Below are 18,942 nucleotides of genomic sequence, written 5' to 3'. Positions count from 1 at the left end.
CCTTTGGTTTATTTGGCAAGATCATTCTGGAGCCAAATGCTTCCATTGTGTACCATATCTATGGACAGAAAAGTATAGTACAACACCAGGAGAGATTCCCTTTCATTCCATTTTAAGAAATTTCAAGTATTTATTTTTTTTTTTTTTTAATTTTATTAAGCTTACCCTGCTATCATCAACCTTCTTGTCAGCACCACCATTTCCATGACAAGGAAAACAAAATTATGATGACATTTTGGTTTTCTGCCTTTCGTAGTTAAGAGGCAGTATGGATTTGAAAACAAATCCAACAAACTTTAATTTATTGTATCTGATTAGCTATCTTCAATTTCACCTTTCTTTCCCATTATACTGTTATAAGCAAAACAATATATCTAAATATATAACAGACTATTTGTACTAAGATGTAAATCCAATAATAAAGAAAAATGTTAAGGAAAACAAGAGAAGTAAACTTGCAGCAAATTAATCAAAACATTTGCTTTCAATGTGGATGAAAATAAGAATAAATCATTATGGACAGATGCTTGTGATTTTGTTTTTGTTTCTCTATTATTCTGTCTATTATTGGCCAGAGGCTTATATTCATGTTTGGAAATGAGCAAACTTCCTATAAAAAGCACTTCAACAGCAGGTGTATAAACTGAACAAATTTTGCCATCAACAAAAAATTAATATTTGGCAGGATTTTTGGATTCTGGGTCTGTTTCCTCTAGTCAGTTCATTAATATAAAGTTTAACTGCCTTCCTATCCTAACCCAGAAATAGCAAACAAACTCTCCCCTTTCCCCCCAAATCACATAGCTCCTAATGAGCGGTTTGTGTCCCAGAGACTCCATTGCTGCACACAAATCACAAGGGCCACCACACGATCCTTCATGTCAAAAATGCTGGAGAATGCTTTAGTGGGATTAGATGTATTTTCCAGATTTACTGCTGGAAATCCTGGGAAGCCTAGGGACAAACAGACAAGCTAACATTTTAGTTCAGCTTAGTGACTCTTTGAATTGGCCAGTACAGCTGCTGGCTGAGCAAAGACTGACCTGCAGCCAGCACGTAAGAATGCAGGGCTAAACAAAGAACAAATAAACAAGAAAAATGCCACCCCCAGAGTACAAGGCTTGAGCTCCTCTAGCAAACTGCAGTCTAACAAGGAGATCAGCTCTCTCCTCAAGGGCACAGCCAGACTCTACTTTCTGCTCACCATGACTTGGGCCTGTTACTGTGGAAAGGCTGCAAGGCATGTGCCGGAATACCCTGAGTATTCAAGGATATATAGAAAACCGGGATTGCTTTCCCCGACAGGCCTCCTTTCTTGAAAGCAAGTGGTCTGTTTCAGGAATCAAGGTGGGATTCACACATATTAACACCAATCTGATGAAGAACTACAGTCAGTAACAGTGAACTTCAAGATGCTCCAACTGGACACCTGTTTCCACAGTATTTATTATGGGGCTTACAACTTGTATCTGCCCTTTGCAAACATTTGGGTCTGAATTCACAGCTCCTTCCCCGTAAAGCCCTAGACGTGTTCAGGAGTAGTGCTGAACTTTGAAAAAGAGATTGGATCCAAGTGAGGTACATTTCTAACATTCATTTGAATGAAGTCAGGTAAAGGCAGTTGTGATGTTTCTTGAACAGAGAAAAAAATTTATAAGTTTTAACCTATCAGACTAGTATGAAGAAATGTACAAGGACAGAGATTTATAACTAAGTCCTTTAGAATATACAGAGGCCTAGGACTCAAAACAAAAACAAGTTTTTATTTCACCTATATAAATCATTTTGTAGCAACCAAATCAAAAACTATTTTGACAGTGCCAGGTCTTACTGACCTCAGTTCAGGACAGCAGTAAATACGTCTGCCCTAATGAAGTTCCATTTGAGTTAACAAATAAAGAACATACTTACTGCTGTTTTGAACAAGAACATTTGCATTTCTATCTATTCTTAAAATTAGGGCCCTGTGGAGAGCTAAAAACAATTCCAAATTCATAAATAAATCAGAGCAGAAGAACACACGCTTCCTTGTGCTGATAATGCTCAAGGCATTTTTGTTCAATAAACTGCAGGATGCTATCTGAGGTTTACCCTTGAGGAAAGATACCAGAATTAAACTAAAAGTAAACTCTGTATTACAGCTGCATTACAGGTTGTAGTAGTGAATGTTCTTGAAAAACACCATGTGAACCATTCAGGACTTTCTGAAAGGAAATTTGTAGGTAGCTTATATAAGTTTCTGTCCTACAAATTCAAGGCCATTTTTGCATCTGAGAAATATATCAGAATACTGGTTTCATTATGCAGCAGAGTCCCCTAGTCAGGAAAAAAAGGATGTCAGTAACTTACTGTTATGCTGTTGAAACCACAAGAAATGAAAGAGGATCCTTCCCTCTGATGACACCAGTGCTACCTGCAGAACGTTATATCCTGCCACCTCCCTTTGCCTTGTTCTTTGTAGGGGCAGAGAGGAAATGAAAGAGGATGTCTTACAGATGTTTGTGACAGAAGATGATGGAACTTTATCATGTCATCTGTAAAATGCACATAAGAGCTTGGTGCTTTAACACATACTCCAGTACCAATTCAGGTGTTAACTTGTAGGGCTCATATCCACTAGGAACATCCCTTTTGCTTTTTTATGTCAGCAGAGGAGGCATTGCTGGGGGAGAAAAAAACCACAACCAAACAAAATGCAACAAAAAACAAACCAAACAACACCACCTTCATGCCCCCACTTCATTTATATACCTTGTGGACCCTTGCTACTGCATCACCCTTCACAGAGATGACAGCAGTTGACATACTCTGGCTCTTACAGTATATATAACAAACATGGCTTTTTTCCTGGATAAGAATTAGCTGCTTTGTGCACAACAAATGCAAAACTCTTTTCAATGAACAGAGCCTCAGACCCTCCAGAAGCAATGTTTTTAACTTTATCAAAGCCAGAGTTAAAAGGAAGATGTGCTGTTTCTAAATAATGGATATTCAAAAGGAAAAAATGTCAATTAAATAAATACTTCTGGCATGCAGAGCACAGATGTCAAAGACACAGAAGCATTTTTGTGGTGTCTCAACATAGCAATTTTATCTGTGATACCTTGTAAGGACAGACTAGAGGTCTTAAGTGGGACCCTAGGACTGACCAACATAAAGCCATGTCCAAATACAGAGCAATGCAGGTTATGCATTGCAAACCATATGAAATGCAATGTAAATAATTTTTCAATGCAAACCATATGAAAAATCTCTATCTGAAGGGTTTGAGGTAGAGAAATACTGGCAAAACTGAGTTTGAAAGTATTGCGTGTCTTGCTCCTGCAATAAAAATGTCATTGGCAACCGAGCTAGAACAGCACACACGTCACATTGCATAGCCTGTCAAACTTACGTAAATACTAACTAGCTTCATAAAATATTTGGAATGCTGAATTTCTTCACCATAAAATGGTGTAAGTTACATCACCTGGCTTCACTAGAGTTTGGCTTGAACCAGAACAGCAGACCTGAACTTATCTGTGCTTTTAAAGAATTTCTTGGATCCAAACTGCTCAGCTGGTCTGTAACTTGACTGGAGGGATCCATCTGTACTGAACCATGACACAAGGGAATATTTCTGAGTTGTGTTATCCAGGTGGACACCTCACAGCACAGGACTTCAGGAGAGCAAGCGTAGCCCTGCTTAAGTTCTTCTTTAGCTATATATAGTTGTGCTTACTCTAAGAGTCTGTACTAGAACCAAAGAGTTTCCCTGTACTGAACATCACTATGCACTGGGCCAACCTCCATTTTCTATTACTACAGCTGTCCATGTTCAGTGACACTGAGCGCAATGCTAACATACCATGGTACTTTTCCTGGGAAATCAACACACTCGATGTCTCCTTGAAGTGCCTGTGCACTCACGCACAGCTTGAGGAACACAGAGGTAGAATTAGAGGTCTGCAGGCAGTTGCAGGGCCACAGTCTCATTGGCATCAGGGAGAGATGGTGGGATAGCTCACAGAACTGGAGTGCTGTGATGGATGGATACAGGCCCTTTAGGGATGATGGGCCAGGAAGGTGAAGAGGGGGAGTTGCCCTTTGCATGAGAGAAGATTGAGAGCGCACCCACCTCTGGCAGGCAAGGACACTGTCTGCCCAGCCTCAGAGAGGGACCCCACGCATCCCCAGCTCTACGGACCTGCAGCCTTCCCCTGGGCACTTTGCCTTGAGTCAAGGCCTCTGCTGATCCAGGGGCAATTGCTCATTATACACAGTAATGAATTTTATATACCTCATACCATCAAATGTTAACTTGACATCTAGGAATGTATGTTTCACTTATGAATAGTTCCAGAGATAACTGGGAAAAATTCTACAGCCTACATTATAAATCATTACTCTACACTGGTTTATTTTGAGCTATGTCTCTGTAAGTAAAGGTTGAAGGATTCAGTCAATTTAGCACAGTAAACATAACCCACCTGAGCAAGATCTGGCAGTCAATCCTCTGGCTCTGCACTCAGATTGCTAAATACTTTGACATAAAGGCTTTGTATGTATTTTACAGATAACCAGAACATGTCACATATGAAGCACAAACTAGTTTCTATAGTTGCTGCATTAGTGAAGAGTTCCAATCAAACTAGCTGACTCTACAAGAAAAGAGTTCCTGCCATCATATATTCATCTTGATTACGACTCGTAACAAATGCTGTCTCAAAATTTCTTTTGTGAAATCATAAATCCACAGAATTAAAAACAATTTATGGTGTCACTTTCGAACCCAGCTGAAGTTTCTCTTCAACCTATGGTTATTAGCATGTATTATTTTTGTTCTTTTTCCAAAACACAGTATTTTGGATATTACGATGGTAAATCCAGAGAGGACAGAAACCTGGTTCCAAAGTACGTTGCTAAAAGAAAAGCAACTTTAATAACAGCAAGTATTGGCTTCCATGTGACCCAAGCTCAAATTCAATTTAACAGATACGATAACCTTCATGAGGGATGAAATCTCTGCTTTGCTGATCTTAGGGTGAGCTTTGCCAAAGACTTAAGCAGGCCATAATTTCACTCCCTCCACAAGAATTCAGGAACAAGAATGAAAAACCAAAGGAACTAAAAATAGCCCTTTTCCTTGTCTCACATATATGACAGCTGTTCAGCTGCACATTTTCCTGGATTTTGCTACCTATGACAGCAAAGAAACAGACCTGTCAAGCGACGTGCCAAGAAAACGGAGAACTCCAAATATTTTTATTGTTGACAATACTATTCAGGAAGTTAGTTATAAGTCAAACTAAGTACTATAATATCCAATATATGCTGTTTGTATTCATGTAATCACAAAAAAATGCACTGGTTGGCTACAATATCACTTAAGAGCAGAGAAATTGATCCCTTCTGAGAGTCAGCTAAATCCAAAAGCACTGTGATAAAGCAAAGAGAGATCCACCTCGTTTAAGACTGTGGGCTTGTCTGAAGTTATGGCTACAACCATTAAAATACAGTAGCTGAGAGATCTTTAAAAAGTGGTTTAACATGATGTACTCATCCCATTGCAGAGAGAAAGAAGAACTGCAGGCTTCATCCTACTCCATGTTTCCCAAACAGCCACCTATATAGAATTCACCTGCAGCATTCACCTGCAACCTATAGGGAAGTTCTTCAATTAGCCACATACTAAGCCATACAATTGTTTCTAGTATGAGCTGTTTGGATGAGCAACAACATGGAAAAAGATACTGCCTTAACTGACACGTCATACACCTGTCAATGACATACGTAATGCACAAAATGAAAAGCATGCAAGTATGCTACTCCCATGATCGGAACGGAGAGGAACGTTCTATCCCTTCTTCTGAGCACAGCAGATTTTTTGTTCAAAACAGTAAGGGAATTTTAAAAAATAAATATTTTCTAAGATGAAAGAAGCATGAACATTTTTCAGATAGAACATAAGACATGGTTAACAACAGGAAAATGCAGAGTACCTATCAGTGCTTTACAACACACTGTAATGCAAAATGAATCAGGAATCCTTGGTTGGGAGATGGAAATGTTTGCATCTGTGAACAGTCAGTCTGACTCCAGTGCCTCATGCAGCAATTACTTACACATGCTTTTTAAGCAAATTACAACATCAAAATATTCTCCATCACATTAACACAATGTCCAAACTTTCTTTTATTCTATACAACTTCCACACGTTCAGCATATGTGCAGATCTGGTATTTTATTTTTCTGTGGAAGAACTCCACTGACATGATGAGGCTCAGAGGTATTTCTGATCTACAATAAATCCTTTAGAGAGTTGAGACTGGATACAGAAAAGCTCTGTTGTAGTGTAGAAAATAGATGCTGAAGGTAGGTTAGCTGTACTTATTTTCTCCAATTTGTGTAATTTTTATTTGCTTATTCTGAAGCACTTTTTTTCCACAGAGGCACATATGGAACCAAAATGTGTAATAACATAGTAAACAACAGCTGCAGCCACCTTTTGGCTTGCTTATATTTCTATAGTATATCAGCAGTTTTTGCAAAGCTCTAGGTGTTATTATTTAAAGGAAGGGAAAAAACCTTTGAATTTACCTCAAAGTTGATAGAGATCAGGTCAAGCAGGATGCAATATCCACACAGTTCTTTAACAACTCTGCATGAAACGTCCTGTGAGAGAGCATTGCAACACATTTCAAACACTAACCACCAAATCAAGCAGCTGGTCTTTGAACAGCTATTTGAATACTAAGTAGAAACTTCCCTTCTCAGGGCCAAATTCCTTGCTTGGATCACAGCATTTGAGCTTTACACCCCATACTTCAGAGCTCCCTATGCAGCAAGCTGAAGAGGACATGCTGAAGGGTATACAAAAAACTACCAGGGAACTCCTTCATTTCAGGTTGTAGGTCCTTTAACACAAAAAAGCACCTGTGAGGATCTTCTCAATACAGGCTTCAGACAAACCATCCAGTATAGAACATACTCTCAAGCACAGCAACACCATATTCCCAAATTACTATGCTGAGAGACTGCTGCATACTAACGTTGCTATTACTGTTCAAATGCCTTTCATGTTTTAAGAGTTTCTAGAGAACAATAATTATTGGAATTACACTATCATAACAAAACTTCCAACAGCTCCCTCCAAACTCTGTATGCTCTCTGCTTGCCTTTTGGAACTTCCTTGGGCAAAATTACATTTAGAGCACTGGGTTATACCCCACACGCTCCAGCAACATGGTAGCTTCTGCTCCCTTCTCAGCCCAGGTGCAGCTGGGGAACTCCTGCAAGTGGGAGCCCTTGCTGTGATGGGGCAGGTCCTCCCCAGCCTCAGCTCCTAACCCACACAGACCCCTGCTCATTCCCATTCAGCGGCTCCTAACACCACTCGGTGCCACCTGGCTGTGCAGCTACTGGGCCCTGCCCCATGGGTCACAGTCCCCAAGGAGGTCTCCAGCCTCACACCTAGCTGAGGAGAGCCTGGGGACGAGTTTCTTCCCTGCTTGCCCCCCAATAAAAAGGAGTTCTCCTGGCAAGTGAGCTCTGGCCTACAGCCTCACCTTTTCTGCAGGTAAATCCACCACCTTTCACCTGTGCAGGCAGGAACAAAGGCAGAATCACAGGCACAGCCATAGCTGCCACTCCTCTGTGCCCAGCACAGCCCCACCCCAGGGACAGGCACAGGTGCCACTCGTCAGGACCTGCTGCCCAGCTGGGCTGTGCACAGGCACACCTGGGCCCCGGAGCCCTTTCTGCTCTGAGAGGGCACCCAGGACAAGCAGGAGTAAACCCCGCTTGGCATGGGCAGTGTGTTTCAGGATGAACATTCAGCATTATCTCTCTTCTACCATGTTTGCATCCTTTTTTAAGGATTTAAGACCTATGTTTGTGGAGACCATCTGCCTCCTCCTTCCCCACAGCTGGCAGGCACAGGCACATTGCCCTGGCTGACCACAGCTCTTGGCAGCTGCGGACACTTTCACGCTCATTAACCATTTCCAAACATTTGTGTTGTGTTGCACATTTTCAGTTGTTCCAGGCCACCACTCCAGGGCAACTACTCTGGTACACAAGCTGTCATTTCATCTGTCCAGAATATGTTTCTGGCAAGGGTTTCAATAATTTGTTGTCCTTGCGACAATCCTCTTTTCCATTTCAGAATAACAATGTATTAAGTTAAATAACATCTACTAAAATGGTAAAATTAACGTAAATCACACTTTTTTCTACCTCTGAGTTTGTCCTCAGTCTTTTCCTTCAGAAGAAGAGGTTGCCATGCTCCTGGAACATAACTCAAACACATCAACTGTAGACAAAAATGCAGTCTGCAATTTATGTCCATCCTGGGCTTGAGATTTTTAGTGGTTCATTCTTCTAAGCTCTCTGCTAACCTGTGCAATACCAAGCAACATGTCAGCCTTGTTCAAGTTTTGTAGGTAAACAATAATTTCCCATTTTCTCCATTTGCCTGGCTGCCACTGGCCTGCCAACTCTACATCAGCTCACTTCTCTGTCCCTCTCCTCATTTAATGCTACCTTGTGTAGCAAGGCAAGGGCTAGCAGTTTTGGGATCTATAATACTTTATACTTTTCTTATTATGCATGTATTGTATTTGTACATGTCCTTTCAGAATGGCCTGGATTTTGTATTTTACATAGAAACTTAGGATAACACTCCTAATTTAATAAAAATTATTTAATACCATATTAGCATTTACTTTTTTAATCCAACAGTGAATAATTCAGATGTTGGCCAATACGAGGGTTTGTTTCACTTTGTAACTATTATCCGTGTTTGTTCTCAAAAAAGGACTTCAGATTTCTCTCTCCCATTCTCTTCAAGCCTTGCAAACCAGAGTTTGATAATGATCATTCTGATTTTCCAAGAAATCCTACACAGTGTTTTAATTATCATCTTTTTCGAAGGCTGTATGACTATTTCTTCTTAGTGTCTAAGTGCACAGTATCACTATGCTTGTGTCTTTAAAAGGAACAGTTTTACTTAATGCAGTAAAAGCTCAGGTTTGTTTTAACCACATATTAGCAGTCTACGAAAAATGAAGCAGTTATATTACCTGCGAAGTTACTTTAAAAGGAGCAAAGGCAATAGTTCTTTGGAGCATTACTTTCCTCAAGTATTTATTAGCACCAATGAGTAATATTTGGGCTCCCTTTTACTGGCATATCACCTCTATGTTTTGCTTCTTCCCTATGCACATGAACTGGAACAGGCCTGTTTGCTGCTTGGTTTCTGGTTGAAAAACATTCAGCATATGCATCAAAGGAAACTTTAAGTGTGCTCTTCATGTTTCAAACTGCTAGGAATTCTCTCATTCTTACAGGAAGTAACAATATTAATGATATAATAGCTCAAAATAATATTAGGAATAATCACCCTAGTAACAGGACACAGCACTGTTAGCACACTCGTCCACTTTGCTTTCTGTGCTCTGACAGTAGCTCATGCTCAGTTACACAGAAGAAAGTGCAAGAAAACTTATAACCAAATTGTTTTGGTTAAAGCAACAAACATTAAGTAAAGACATCCATATTCTACTATGTGCATAAAATTCTATATTATTAATTATTCCACATGAGATAATATCCATATTACAGATAAGTATGTTACACCATGGAAAGAATGGCCCAAATTTGGAAATTAAAGTAGAGACTTGACAGTACGTTCTTTGTACCCATCTCCAGCAGCTGATAATAATTTGGCTAAGTTTGCATTTGATAAACAAAGCTGTGATGTTCTTCTGGAAATATACTTATAGTAATATTAGCAATGGTATTTTCAATGACCGGAGTTCAGCATACTTGATGTTGGCTTCACGTTAACCTCTTTCCTCAATGCTGTTAAATCTAATTCCAAAGAGCGATAATCACATGTCAAATGCTGAGAGTGTCTGAAATCCAAGCTCAGATCCAGTTTTACTAGCTTGCCCCTTATCCCTTACAGCAGAACAAATTCAATCACGAACCCTGCCCCCCCTGCCACCCCCAAATTCTGAAATAAAGATGTACAACCTGAATTAGCCACTAGTTTCAGAGCACTTTGATAAACAAATACTTATTTGGCTTTAAATATATCACAGCATCTGCAAGTATTTTAGGCACCTCTAGGGAACAAGTTCACACTGATCATCTTTGCTTCTCTAAAATTTATCATCTAAATTTAGAGATGATCAGACAAGTAAAGGTCAAAATCACAAAACTGGGAGTGAAACAAGTACAGGGGTAGATTTTGGTGAACAGATAATGCAGCTGCTCAGGGGAAAGCAAAGGAGATCGTCCTTTGCTGCTGGCGGTGGCGGGGGTGTATGGAATCCAGTTCCATGGCGTGCTTACCTGGAGTTCTTCCCATTTGCAGTATGAGCTTTCCTACACTCCATTCTGTCACGGATACCTGCCTTTCTCCTTTCTAATTCTCTGATCACCTGTCCAGTGGATGAATATGCACTAGAGCTGCTGACATGTGTTGTTCTGGTCTCTGCTTTACAACATCAACTCATTGCTATGTTGGGCACTAACCACCAGCCAGGCCTTGCTGCTCCCCTGCATCTCTATCCTTTTTGATGTCCACAGCCTTCATAAGCTCTGTTCATCCTGGCTTGGTGGGAACATACATACAAAGGTTAATCTATAATCCTAACGACTTTTAATATATACCAATGAGAGCAGTAATACAGTCACTTGTAATCTCAAGTGTCACTGACAGCCTTACTACACTTTCATGCAACTCAGACTGATAATGAAAATTAATAGAAATCAATGGGCTGGAATCCCCAGATAAACTGAAGGATTTCTGTCGGGTTTGGTTGCACATACTCATTTCTCAAATTAAGTTATTAAGTTGTCTTGAGGTACCATCATCAAATAAGGAAAGCTGTCCTTATCTCAAGTATTATATAAATTTTAAACAATTTATCTATGCATAACGTTTCACTGTGAAATGGGGAACAGGTCTGAGAAAATCAAAGTTAAAAAGTTGCACAGAACTGTATTTTCAGGAAATATTTGAATATCATAAAGCAACATGCATGATGTAGGATGTGGAGAAATATTTTTAAACTGAGGCCTTTCTGACAACAGCTAAAAAAGTTTGTGGTAGTCCATAGCAAGTTGCTAGGGTATACATGACCTTATTGACAGCAATATTTACTTTTGAAAGCAAAAATGGAAAATCTGCTCACATGATAAAAATGTGTGCAGTATTCTTTGAACTAAAACACATTTGGTATAATAGGAAATAGCTACGTTTGTTTTTTACTCCTAGGCTGAGAACTTGTCACATGTGTCACTGTGTGGTCAGCTGTGTGGTTTTAACAACTGAAACAACAATTGATAAAAATGACTTTATCTTAAAAATTGTCTCTGACGAAATTTGCGTCATTAAAGAGACAAAGTCTCAGAAGACTATTTCTGCAGGAAGAACAGGATACAAAGCTTAGATACTCTAGGGTTAAAAACCACATACGATTGCTGTAGCAAAAGTATGATACTTTCCAAGATTGTAATATGACCTATAGCCTGTCCTGACACCACTAATGTATAAAACACACACAGTGGTCAATGACACGATTCTACATACCATAACTAACCCCTCAATTTATTCCTGGCTCTGGTGCATTATCACTTGATGGGATATTTTCCAGGTTTTCAGGCATTGCTACATACTCATACCAGAAAATGAGACTTACTGCAACTTTCCTTTGAGTCAGGAGCCTGAAGTAGACGAAGCAAAGTTAAAGTTTAGACTTTTTTTTTTCTTCCAGAAAACAGCTCTAAAGATGAAGAAAACAAGTGAAACCAAGTTGCTTTGAGTAAAGTAAGAAAAGCAGAAGAGATTTTTGAACTTTATTTCATTTCACTTTAATGCAAATACACTACTTACTGACACTAATTCAGGAGACACTAAGGCAAGCTGAAAATTTTAAATGAAAGGTCTTTGGAAATATGAAAAGAATATCGACATACATCCCCAAGAAACAGGCTGTCCAACTTCATCATAATTCAATAGAAATTGCATCTCCAACTCTTTTTTTTTTTAAATTCCAAACCTAAATCATTTTCCTGCACAAAACACTACAAATATTTGAATGTGTTATACTAAACCATGTTCTTTATTTTAAAATATCAGCATAAGCATTTGCTTCAACTATTGCATTAAAATATTTCCCAGTGATAATCTGAGCACAGCAGAAATTAAAATGAAACTTTAAACTACTGCAATGGCACAAAACCAATGCAACATATACACAACCTGAACATAAAGGGTGAGTGTCACGAGGATGGAGCCAGGCTCTTCTCGGTGACAACAAATGATAGGACAAGGGGTAATGGGTTCAAACTGGAACACAAAAGGTTCCCCTTAAATTTGAGAAGAAACTTCTTCTCAGTGAGGGTGACAGACACTGGAACAGGCTGCCCAGGGGGGTTGTGGAGTCTCCTACTCTGGAGGCATTCAAGACCTGCCTGGACACCTTCCTGTGTAACCTCATCTGGGTGTTCCTGCTCCGGCAGGGGGATTGGACTGGATGATCTTTCGAGGTCCCTTCCAATCCCTAACATTCTGTGATTCTGTGATGTAAGTATTTAAACATGAGTGCTTTTACCTGTACTATAGCTTATTATATTGAGCTCAATTCATAATGCTACACAATTGTATGAAGTTATTGTTTTGAGCTTACTGGAGATCTTGATATGAATATAATCTTTAACTCACTGGCACTACAAATGAAGATGGTCCAGAGCCAGTGTAACCTGGGATGCCCCGCAGTGCTGTCAGTGTGACACTTGTTTCTTGAGCTTCCTGATAATTTTTCCTTATTGAGAAAAGTGTTTGCACAGAATACTCTTCCTGGGTGTTAAACTCAAAACAGTCTCATCTGTCCATCATTAAACAGGGATGTTGTACCTAGTATAAATTTAGGACAATTAATGGAGACCTCTAACACAAAGGGACACTACAAGTTTTGGAGGTCCTGTTTGGTGACAGGTTGAGTGGGTTTGAAATAAACAAATCCTTACTGAGTTGAACAGTGAGAGAAATTAACTAACAATGGATACATTGATTTTTTTACAATACAGATTGATAAATAAGTCATCAATAAATAAATCCTAAAATACACTATGACTATGCCTCAGGTTGTTCTAGGTGGTATGAGGGGCAGGAAGGAGTACCATTCAATACCTGAAACAACTGCTACCTTCGTATCTCCTTCCAGGATAATACTGTGGTCCTTTCAGCCTAACTATCTCCATCTTCTATTATTGCCTGTTTTATGGATAAAAGTAGAGGCTCTCTATCAATCTCCTAGAAGACACATGAACAAAACATCTTTACTACCAAGTAGACAATGGGTGACAGCAACAGTAAACTCGCCACAATCAAGCAACACTTCCACTTCATATATGTGCAAATTCTGACATAAAAGCAAAATTTGATGAGAAGGGAAGAACCTTTAATTGTATGACGCAACCTGAAACTGGACACAATGTAGTTTTCCACTGCATGTGGACAACAAGCAATATTTTAGAGAAGCAGACATTAGATTAGACCACTATTAACAAGATAAGTAAGACAGTATTTTGGCTAGATATGACTAGCAATCTAGAATTATAATTCAGCTGCCACTAGCACATCTCCTGATTCGTAGGGTGTGCATAGACATCAAGGTATAAACAAATAAATTATGTTGGAGAATCAGCCTTTAAAAACCACAGCTTTTACCTTTTGTTCCAAGATTTGGTTTTGAGACCTTTCTAGGAGTAACATATGAAGTCCACATATGAAATTAAATATCACAGGTTAAGAAACTCTTTGTCTTCTCAGGAATGACTCAGGCGAGCATTATGACAATCTCAACTCATTAAAAACTGAGTTTATTCACAGTTGCTTGCTAAACTAGAAACGATAACAGTGTTCGTCTGCTTAGACTGCAAAGGTATACAGCAGGAAAAAAAAAGTAATTTTTTTTTTTGAGATTTTGTATTACACAAAAAGAAACAGGAAAACAAACAATTCTCATCAGAATTATTTGTATTAATAATCCATTCCTTCGGGACGCTAGCTGGTCTGGTAAGTAAAGAGAGGAAACAATAGTGAACTTGCAGCATCCTTATTTGACAGTCAATTAAGAAAAAGTTGTATGTGAAAAAACTCAAAGATGGAAATTTCCTAAATGAGAACGTGGATGCTAATACTGCCCTTGGCTTGCACAGTAGCCAAAATTTGGGAAGAAACTGATGGAATACAGACAAAACCCCGGAAAGTAGGTGCGACAGTGATACTCAGCATGAACTTTAGCATAACTGGGGAACTGGCAAATTCGTTTCAGTTTTCTGACTCCCCAAAGCAACCACAGGATAATCATGAACAGACAAAATATTCCGATGATCACAAATCTGAAAAATGAGAAATGTGCTGCAGCCACTTAAGACATACTCCAAGAATATTACAGGATGAAAAGGCAAAATGTCAGTATTTGGACAAGATCACCACATTTTTGTTATGTCTGCAATTCACAAAGTATCAGAGACAAATAACGTGTGTGGGATGTGATAGAAAATGTTGAACATTTGTTCCTGAGTCTGTTAGCTGTTTGTGTACTATTACATAACCAGTGACCCACACATGTGGCATGCTAAGTATTTTATTATTTAGCATTTAATTCTAAAGTTGCATCAGAAGGACTTTTATAGAAAATATTTGTATGTTAGATAGGAAAGAGAAATTACTAATATAATATACAACTAATATATTATATATAACACACATATATATAAAATATAACAACTCTTCAAAACTTAAACTCAGTTCATCCCATCACCCATTAGGTGGGCTTTTTTGTTACTTAACACAGAGAAGGGCAAGCAATCTTCTTCCCTTATGTAAAGCCCTTGATAATACTCCCACTATTTTACAGTCGGAGTGTTGTGATACACAGTATGGGAACAGCGATAAGACACACCAAAGGGAGCACGTATTTACCTCATCCCCAACTCCTGGATGGGTTCCTTTTTCTGGAAAATTATCACAGAAGAGGAAGCCCTATTTCTTTTTACACAGAATTTTTCCCAAGCAAATTCTCTGTTCCTAATTCTCTGCTTCTGCTGCCACAACTCAAACCCTGTAGCTTATGTTACGCTAACTTCTTCACATTTTCTCCAAGTCTCCATTTCGATCTTCATTTTGTATAGAAGAAGCCCTCAGGGACACAGCAAACCATGAGCCTATGCTTACTATTCCTGCATACGTTCCTTATATAAACACCACAAATATCATGTATCTCATTTCAGCTTTTATTTGGGTATTTTTAAGTTAAGTTGCTCAAGTACATTTTCCAACAATACAGACACTAAAAATTGAGATCAACATTTAAGGCAACATTAGCATCCATGCCAAGCTCAATATGCAAACCTTATCATCTAAGCACCACAGCATCCAAGAATTGTCACAGGTCCCCTACCTCCGTCACACATTCCCTTTCCATTTTAACTCTGCTATCCGACACTACACTCAGTAATTCTATTTAGATGCATGTTCTCAAATAAGACCTTGTCATTTTTCATATTTTATTTCTTATGACCTAGGTAATTTTTGCATCAGGTGATACAAATGAGCGAGATACGTTTCAGGGTGAAAATATGAACTTTGTTGTGATATCACAGGATTTAAAAAAAAAATAACATAATTATTCAACAACTTAGTATGAACATTATATGTATTTAGCCTTTTAGTAAAGGCTAAACACTGAGTCTTGTTAGAATGATAATTTTGCTTTAAATTCTGATTTCTTTAGTCTTTAGTGTTACTGTTGACAAGTGTTTGAGTTAAGGATGCTCAAGTGCAACTTTTATGGAAGAATATTTACAAGTATACAAAAGACCACACAGCTTTTAATACACCCAGTATTCTTAATACAGAGTAAATAAGGATTTGTCTTGTGCCCGTGGAAATATTTGTGGGTCTTGCTTTTTTCTCTTTTACAGTAAAAGGAAAGGTTTTACTTTTCCTTAAGAAGTGTATTTATTACAAGATGGTTAGCATACATATATCACATAACATACAAGAGTTAAAATTAACTAGTTACAAAATAAGCAGTGGTATGCATATTTTCATATAACCTAAGAACAGGATCAGTATTTTACAAAGTACATATAAAAGTACTTCATATACAAAGAAAAATACAAATGTGCAAACACCATTGTCACAGGTGGCAATTTGTCAATTGAAAAATGCTAGAAAAATCCTTCATACTTTTGTTTTGAAACTGCAAATGCATTAAAAACAGCTGCATTTCCTATTGTGTGTGGTGAAAAATTTATGTTCCTTTCTGACAAAATACATTAGTTATAAAAAAACCACAAACAATTTAATAACCAAAAAATCTTATAAGTATAGTCAGTTTGGTTAGGTTGACATTAAATTACAAGCAGAACGTCTGGAAAAATGAGAAAATAGTGAATCATATATACAAACCTTTCGTAATATTAGTGTGCTATTTAACATATTAACATTTCAAAATAAAAACAATGGCTTAATTACCTACATATTCTACTCAATGTCACCACTATTTGTAGACTGTAAAATTTCTGCTAATTTGGGGCTATTAAAAATGTTTCACCAGGATTTTAAGCTGAACAAACACAATTTTATCAAATGTAAAAATCTATAAACAGTCTTCCAATTCATGTGCAAAAAATGTTTAAAAAGTATCAAATCACGACACATCAAACCTGATTATGTACATATTTAATATTTGTAAATGTTGTTAACTACCTAGTATTGTTCTGCTATAAATAACTTACCTCTGTCCTGCAAAATGTCTGCATTTTAAAGATTTCAGTGCAAATGCTTGCTTCATTGTTTAGTGCATTATGTTATTTTTATTTACTGTGAGCAGAACAGCATATAAATTAACATATACAACTCACATATAAGAGATTTTTCTTCTACTGAATTCTAGTTTGTTGTTTTCCATTTCTCCTGGATAGTGTTGGCCAGTTTTCTTTCATTTATCACATTGCAATTGCAAGCAGAACCTAAAATAAAAGTGCTGTGATCTTCAGATAATCCCTAGAATCTGGAATTCCATAACAACATTGCAGAAGCACTCAGCAGAGTATAAGGTTAGAGAATGACCTGCACACTGAGAAGACACTTGAAAGTCCGGCTATTTCACTTTTTGGTCTCAAAATATTGACTGTCTATAAACACTGGCAACCTGATATATATGTCACTGGACTCACGAGCTTCATTTATTTGCTTATTTTTGGGAATTGTAGACATGTTCCCTCTTATTCATGACTAGCTTGGATATAAGAACATTCTGCTTAAAAAGGTAAATAAAGTGAAAATACACTTCCTGTTGGAGGGAAAATTTCTACAATTTCCTTTGGACAGGTTTCCCAACAGAATAGCTCTGAAATGAGAAAACCAGGATTAGATGATAGTGCAAATACAGACCACTTTTATAGCTAGGAATTGTACTGAAGAAAGTGGAAATTCAGGATAAATGGATTATTATTTTCCAAAGTCCTCCCTGCAGAAAAAAAATAGCAGTTACAGTGGTTATAATTATTAAACAGAAAAGGAACTTTAGCGTAGTATGAACTTTTATGGCTGAAATGTCAGGAAGACTGGTTGTCTGTCAGTAACATTTCAGAACTTAGCTTCTTACAGGAAGAGGTGCTTTAAACGTGTCTTTAATATGGAATGTTTTTCCTTTCTAAGCATCTGAAATGCAACTCTGGATCCTATCCATCCATTGTTGAGCACTCTGTGCATCCTGGGCACAAAAATTATACACGCGTTTATTTGTCTTCAACTGCGAAGGGAAAACAAGAACATGAAAACAGACAAGTCAATACACAAAACAGAAAAAGAATTTTGCAAATTTTACTGTAAATTGTAATACTCAATGTACTAATTTGGTCTGAATGTAATATTTTCTTAACTTATACTGTTGAGAGTGAGAGCCAGATGCAAGCTGTGTAAAAACTTTCTGTCTGGAGTTGGCATGACAACTCTTTCCTAGCTCACACCTTTCAGCAGGACTGAAAGTAGAAGGTTAAACACAGCAAAAAAGGAAGTTTCACATAAAGATCAAGTAAAGACCAGACATACTTACATCAAAAAATGCTTTTTCACTTGCATGTTTTGGGGCTCCAATTGTTGGAGAGGCTGGAATCACAGTTTCTACTTCTGCAAGGTCTATGTGTCCTTTACAGCTTGTATCCTCACCAGAATCATAGTATCGCAGCTAGACCACGAGAGAAAAAATAAAAGATGCTATTTAGATGGACCTTTCCCTTCTTCCCTTTTCCTGGATACAACTTGAAGGCATGGAGGGGTAATGGTGGGATGCACAAACATTACTAGGGCCCGAGGACAACTGACGTGGGACACAACTGACAGAAACCGCAGGCTTGATACACACAAAATGGTGGGACTGGTGATAGTCCTTAACTGGCCAGTCCTCTATTTGACATCTCTGGGTAACTGCAAAGTCTCCACCATCTGCTCCTGAGCAGACATGGAGTTGGGGAGGAGCATTTTGTCACCGGAGATTCAGAGCAGAGATGTTTCAAATAGTCCTGCATTGGTTCTGGGCAGAGGCCATGTGAAGGATGAAAGCAGATGCAGCATTCCTTACCCATTTCTCTAACAGAAACCACCTCTTCACTGTTCATTACATTGAAACTAACACAAAAGCTTTACCTCACCGAGGAGTTAAAAGAACACTTACTCTCTATATTTCAAGAATTTGAAATGATCATCAAAACTTTAAGTATAATTTTAGATCATTATAAACTACATTGAAAACTCACATTTTCCTACACTGCATTTAGTGGTTGAATGACGCTTGCCTTTTATTTTTTTTCCCTCCTTGCAAAGATATTTTGATATGAATGTTAACCACCCCATAAACTGAGTTTCAATATGCA

General features: G+C 38.1%; 1 protein-coding gene and 1 long non-coding RNA gene across 23 annotated transcripts in view; both read right to left on the bottom strand.

Moving 5' to 3' along the window:
• LOC136101953 (uncharacterized) overlaps nucleotides 1–13,300 on the bottom strand; it is a 62,732-nt gene extending 49,432 nt beyond the window's left edge. For all 12 annotated transcript variants that reach the window (XR_011739279.1, XR_011739285.1, XR_011739275.1 and 9 more), the window contains exons 1-4: nucleotides 13,184–13,300; nucleotides 11,691–11,774; nucleotides 8,218–8,378; nucleotides 6,580–6,654 (exon numbers count right to left, since the gene is read on the bottom strand). This is a non-coding gene — a long non-coding RNA (uncharacterized lncRNA). The remainder of the gene's footprint in view (nucleotides 1–6,579; nucleotides 6,655–8,217; nucleotides 8,379–11,690; nucleotides 11,775–13,183) is intronic.
• A 1,976-nt stretch (nucleotides 13,301–15,276) lies between these two features.
• Nucleotides 15,277–18,942, bottom strand: part of SBF2 (SET binding factor 2) — a 268,580-nt gene continuing 264,914 nt past the window's right edge. For all 11 annotated transcript variants that reach the window (XM_065838442.2, XM_065838445.2, XM_071808910.1 and 8 more), the window contains 2 exons: nucleotides 18,126–18,257; nucleotides 15,277–17,822 (listed from right to left, as the gene is read on the bottom strand). In XM_065838442.2, the coding sequence (XP_065694514.1) occupies nucleotides 17,724–17,822; nucleotides 18,126–18,257 (231 nt within the window). In that variant the 3' untranslated portion in view covers nucleotides 15,277–17,723. The remainder of the gene's footprint in view (nucleotides 17,823–18,125; nucleotides 18,258–18,942) is intronic.

This window comes from Patagioenas fasciata, chromosome 5 (assembly GCF_037038585.1).
Source record: "Patagioenas fasciata isolate bPatFas1 chromosome 5, bPatFas1.hap1, whole genome shotgun sequence".
NCBI lineage: Eukaryota > Metazoa > Chordata > Aves > Columbiformes > Columbidae > Patagioenas > Patagioenas fasciata.
The sequence above is the reverse complement of the archived record's forward strand: the minus strand, read 5'-3'. Positions and strand labels throughout refer to the sequence as shown.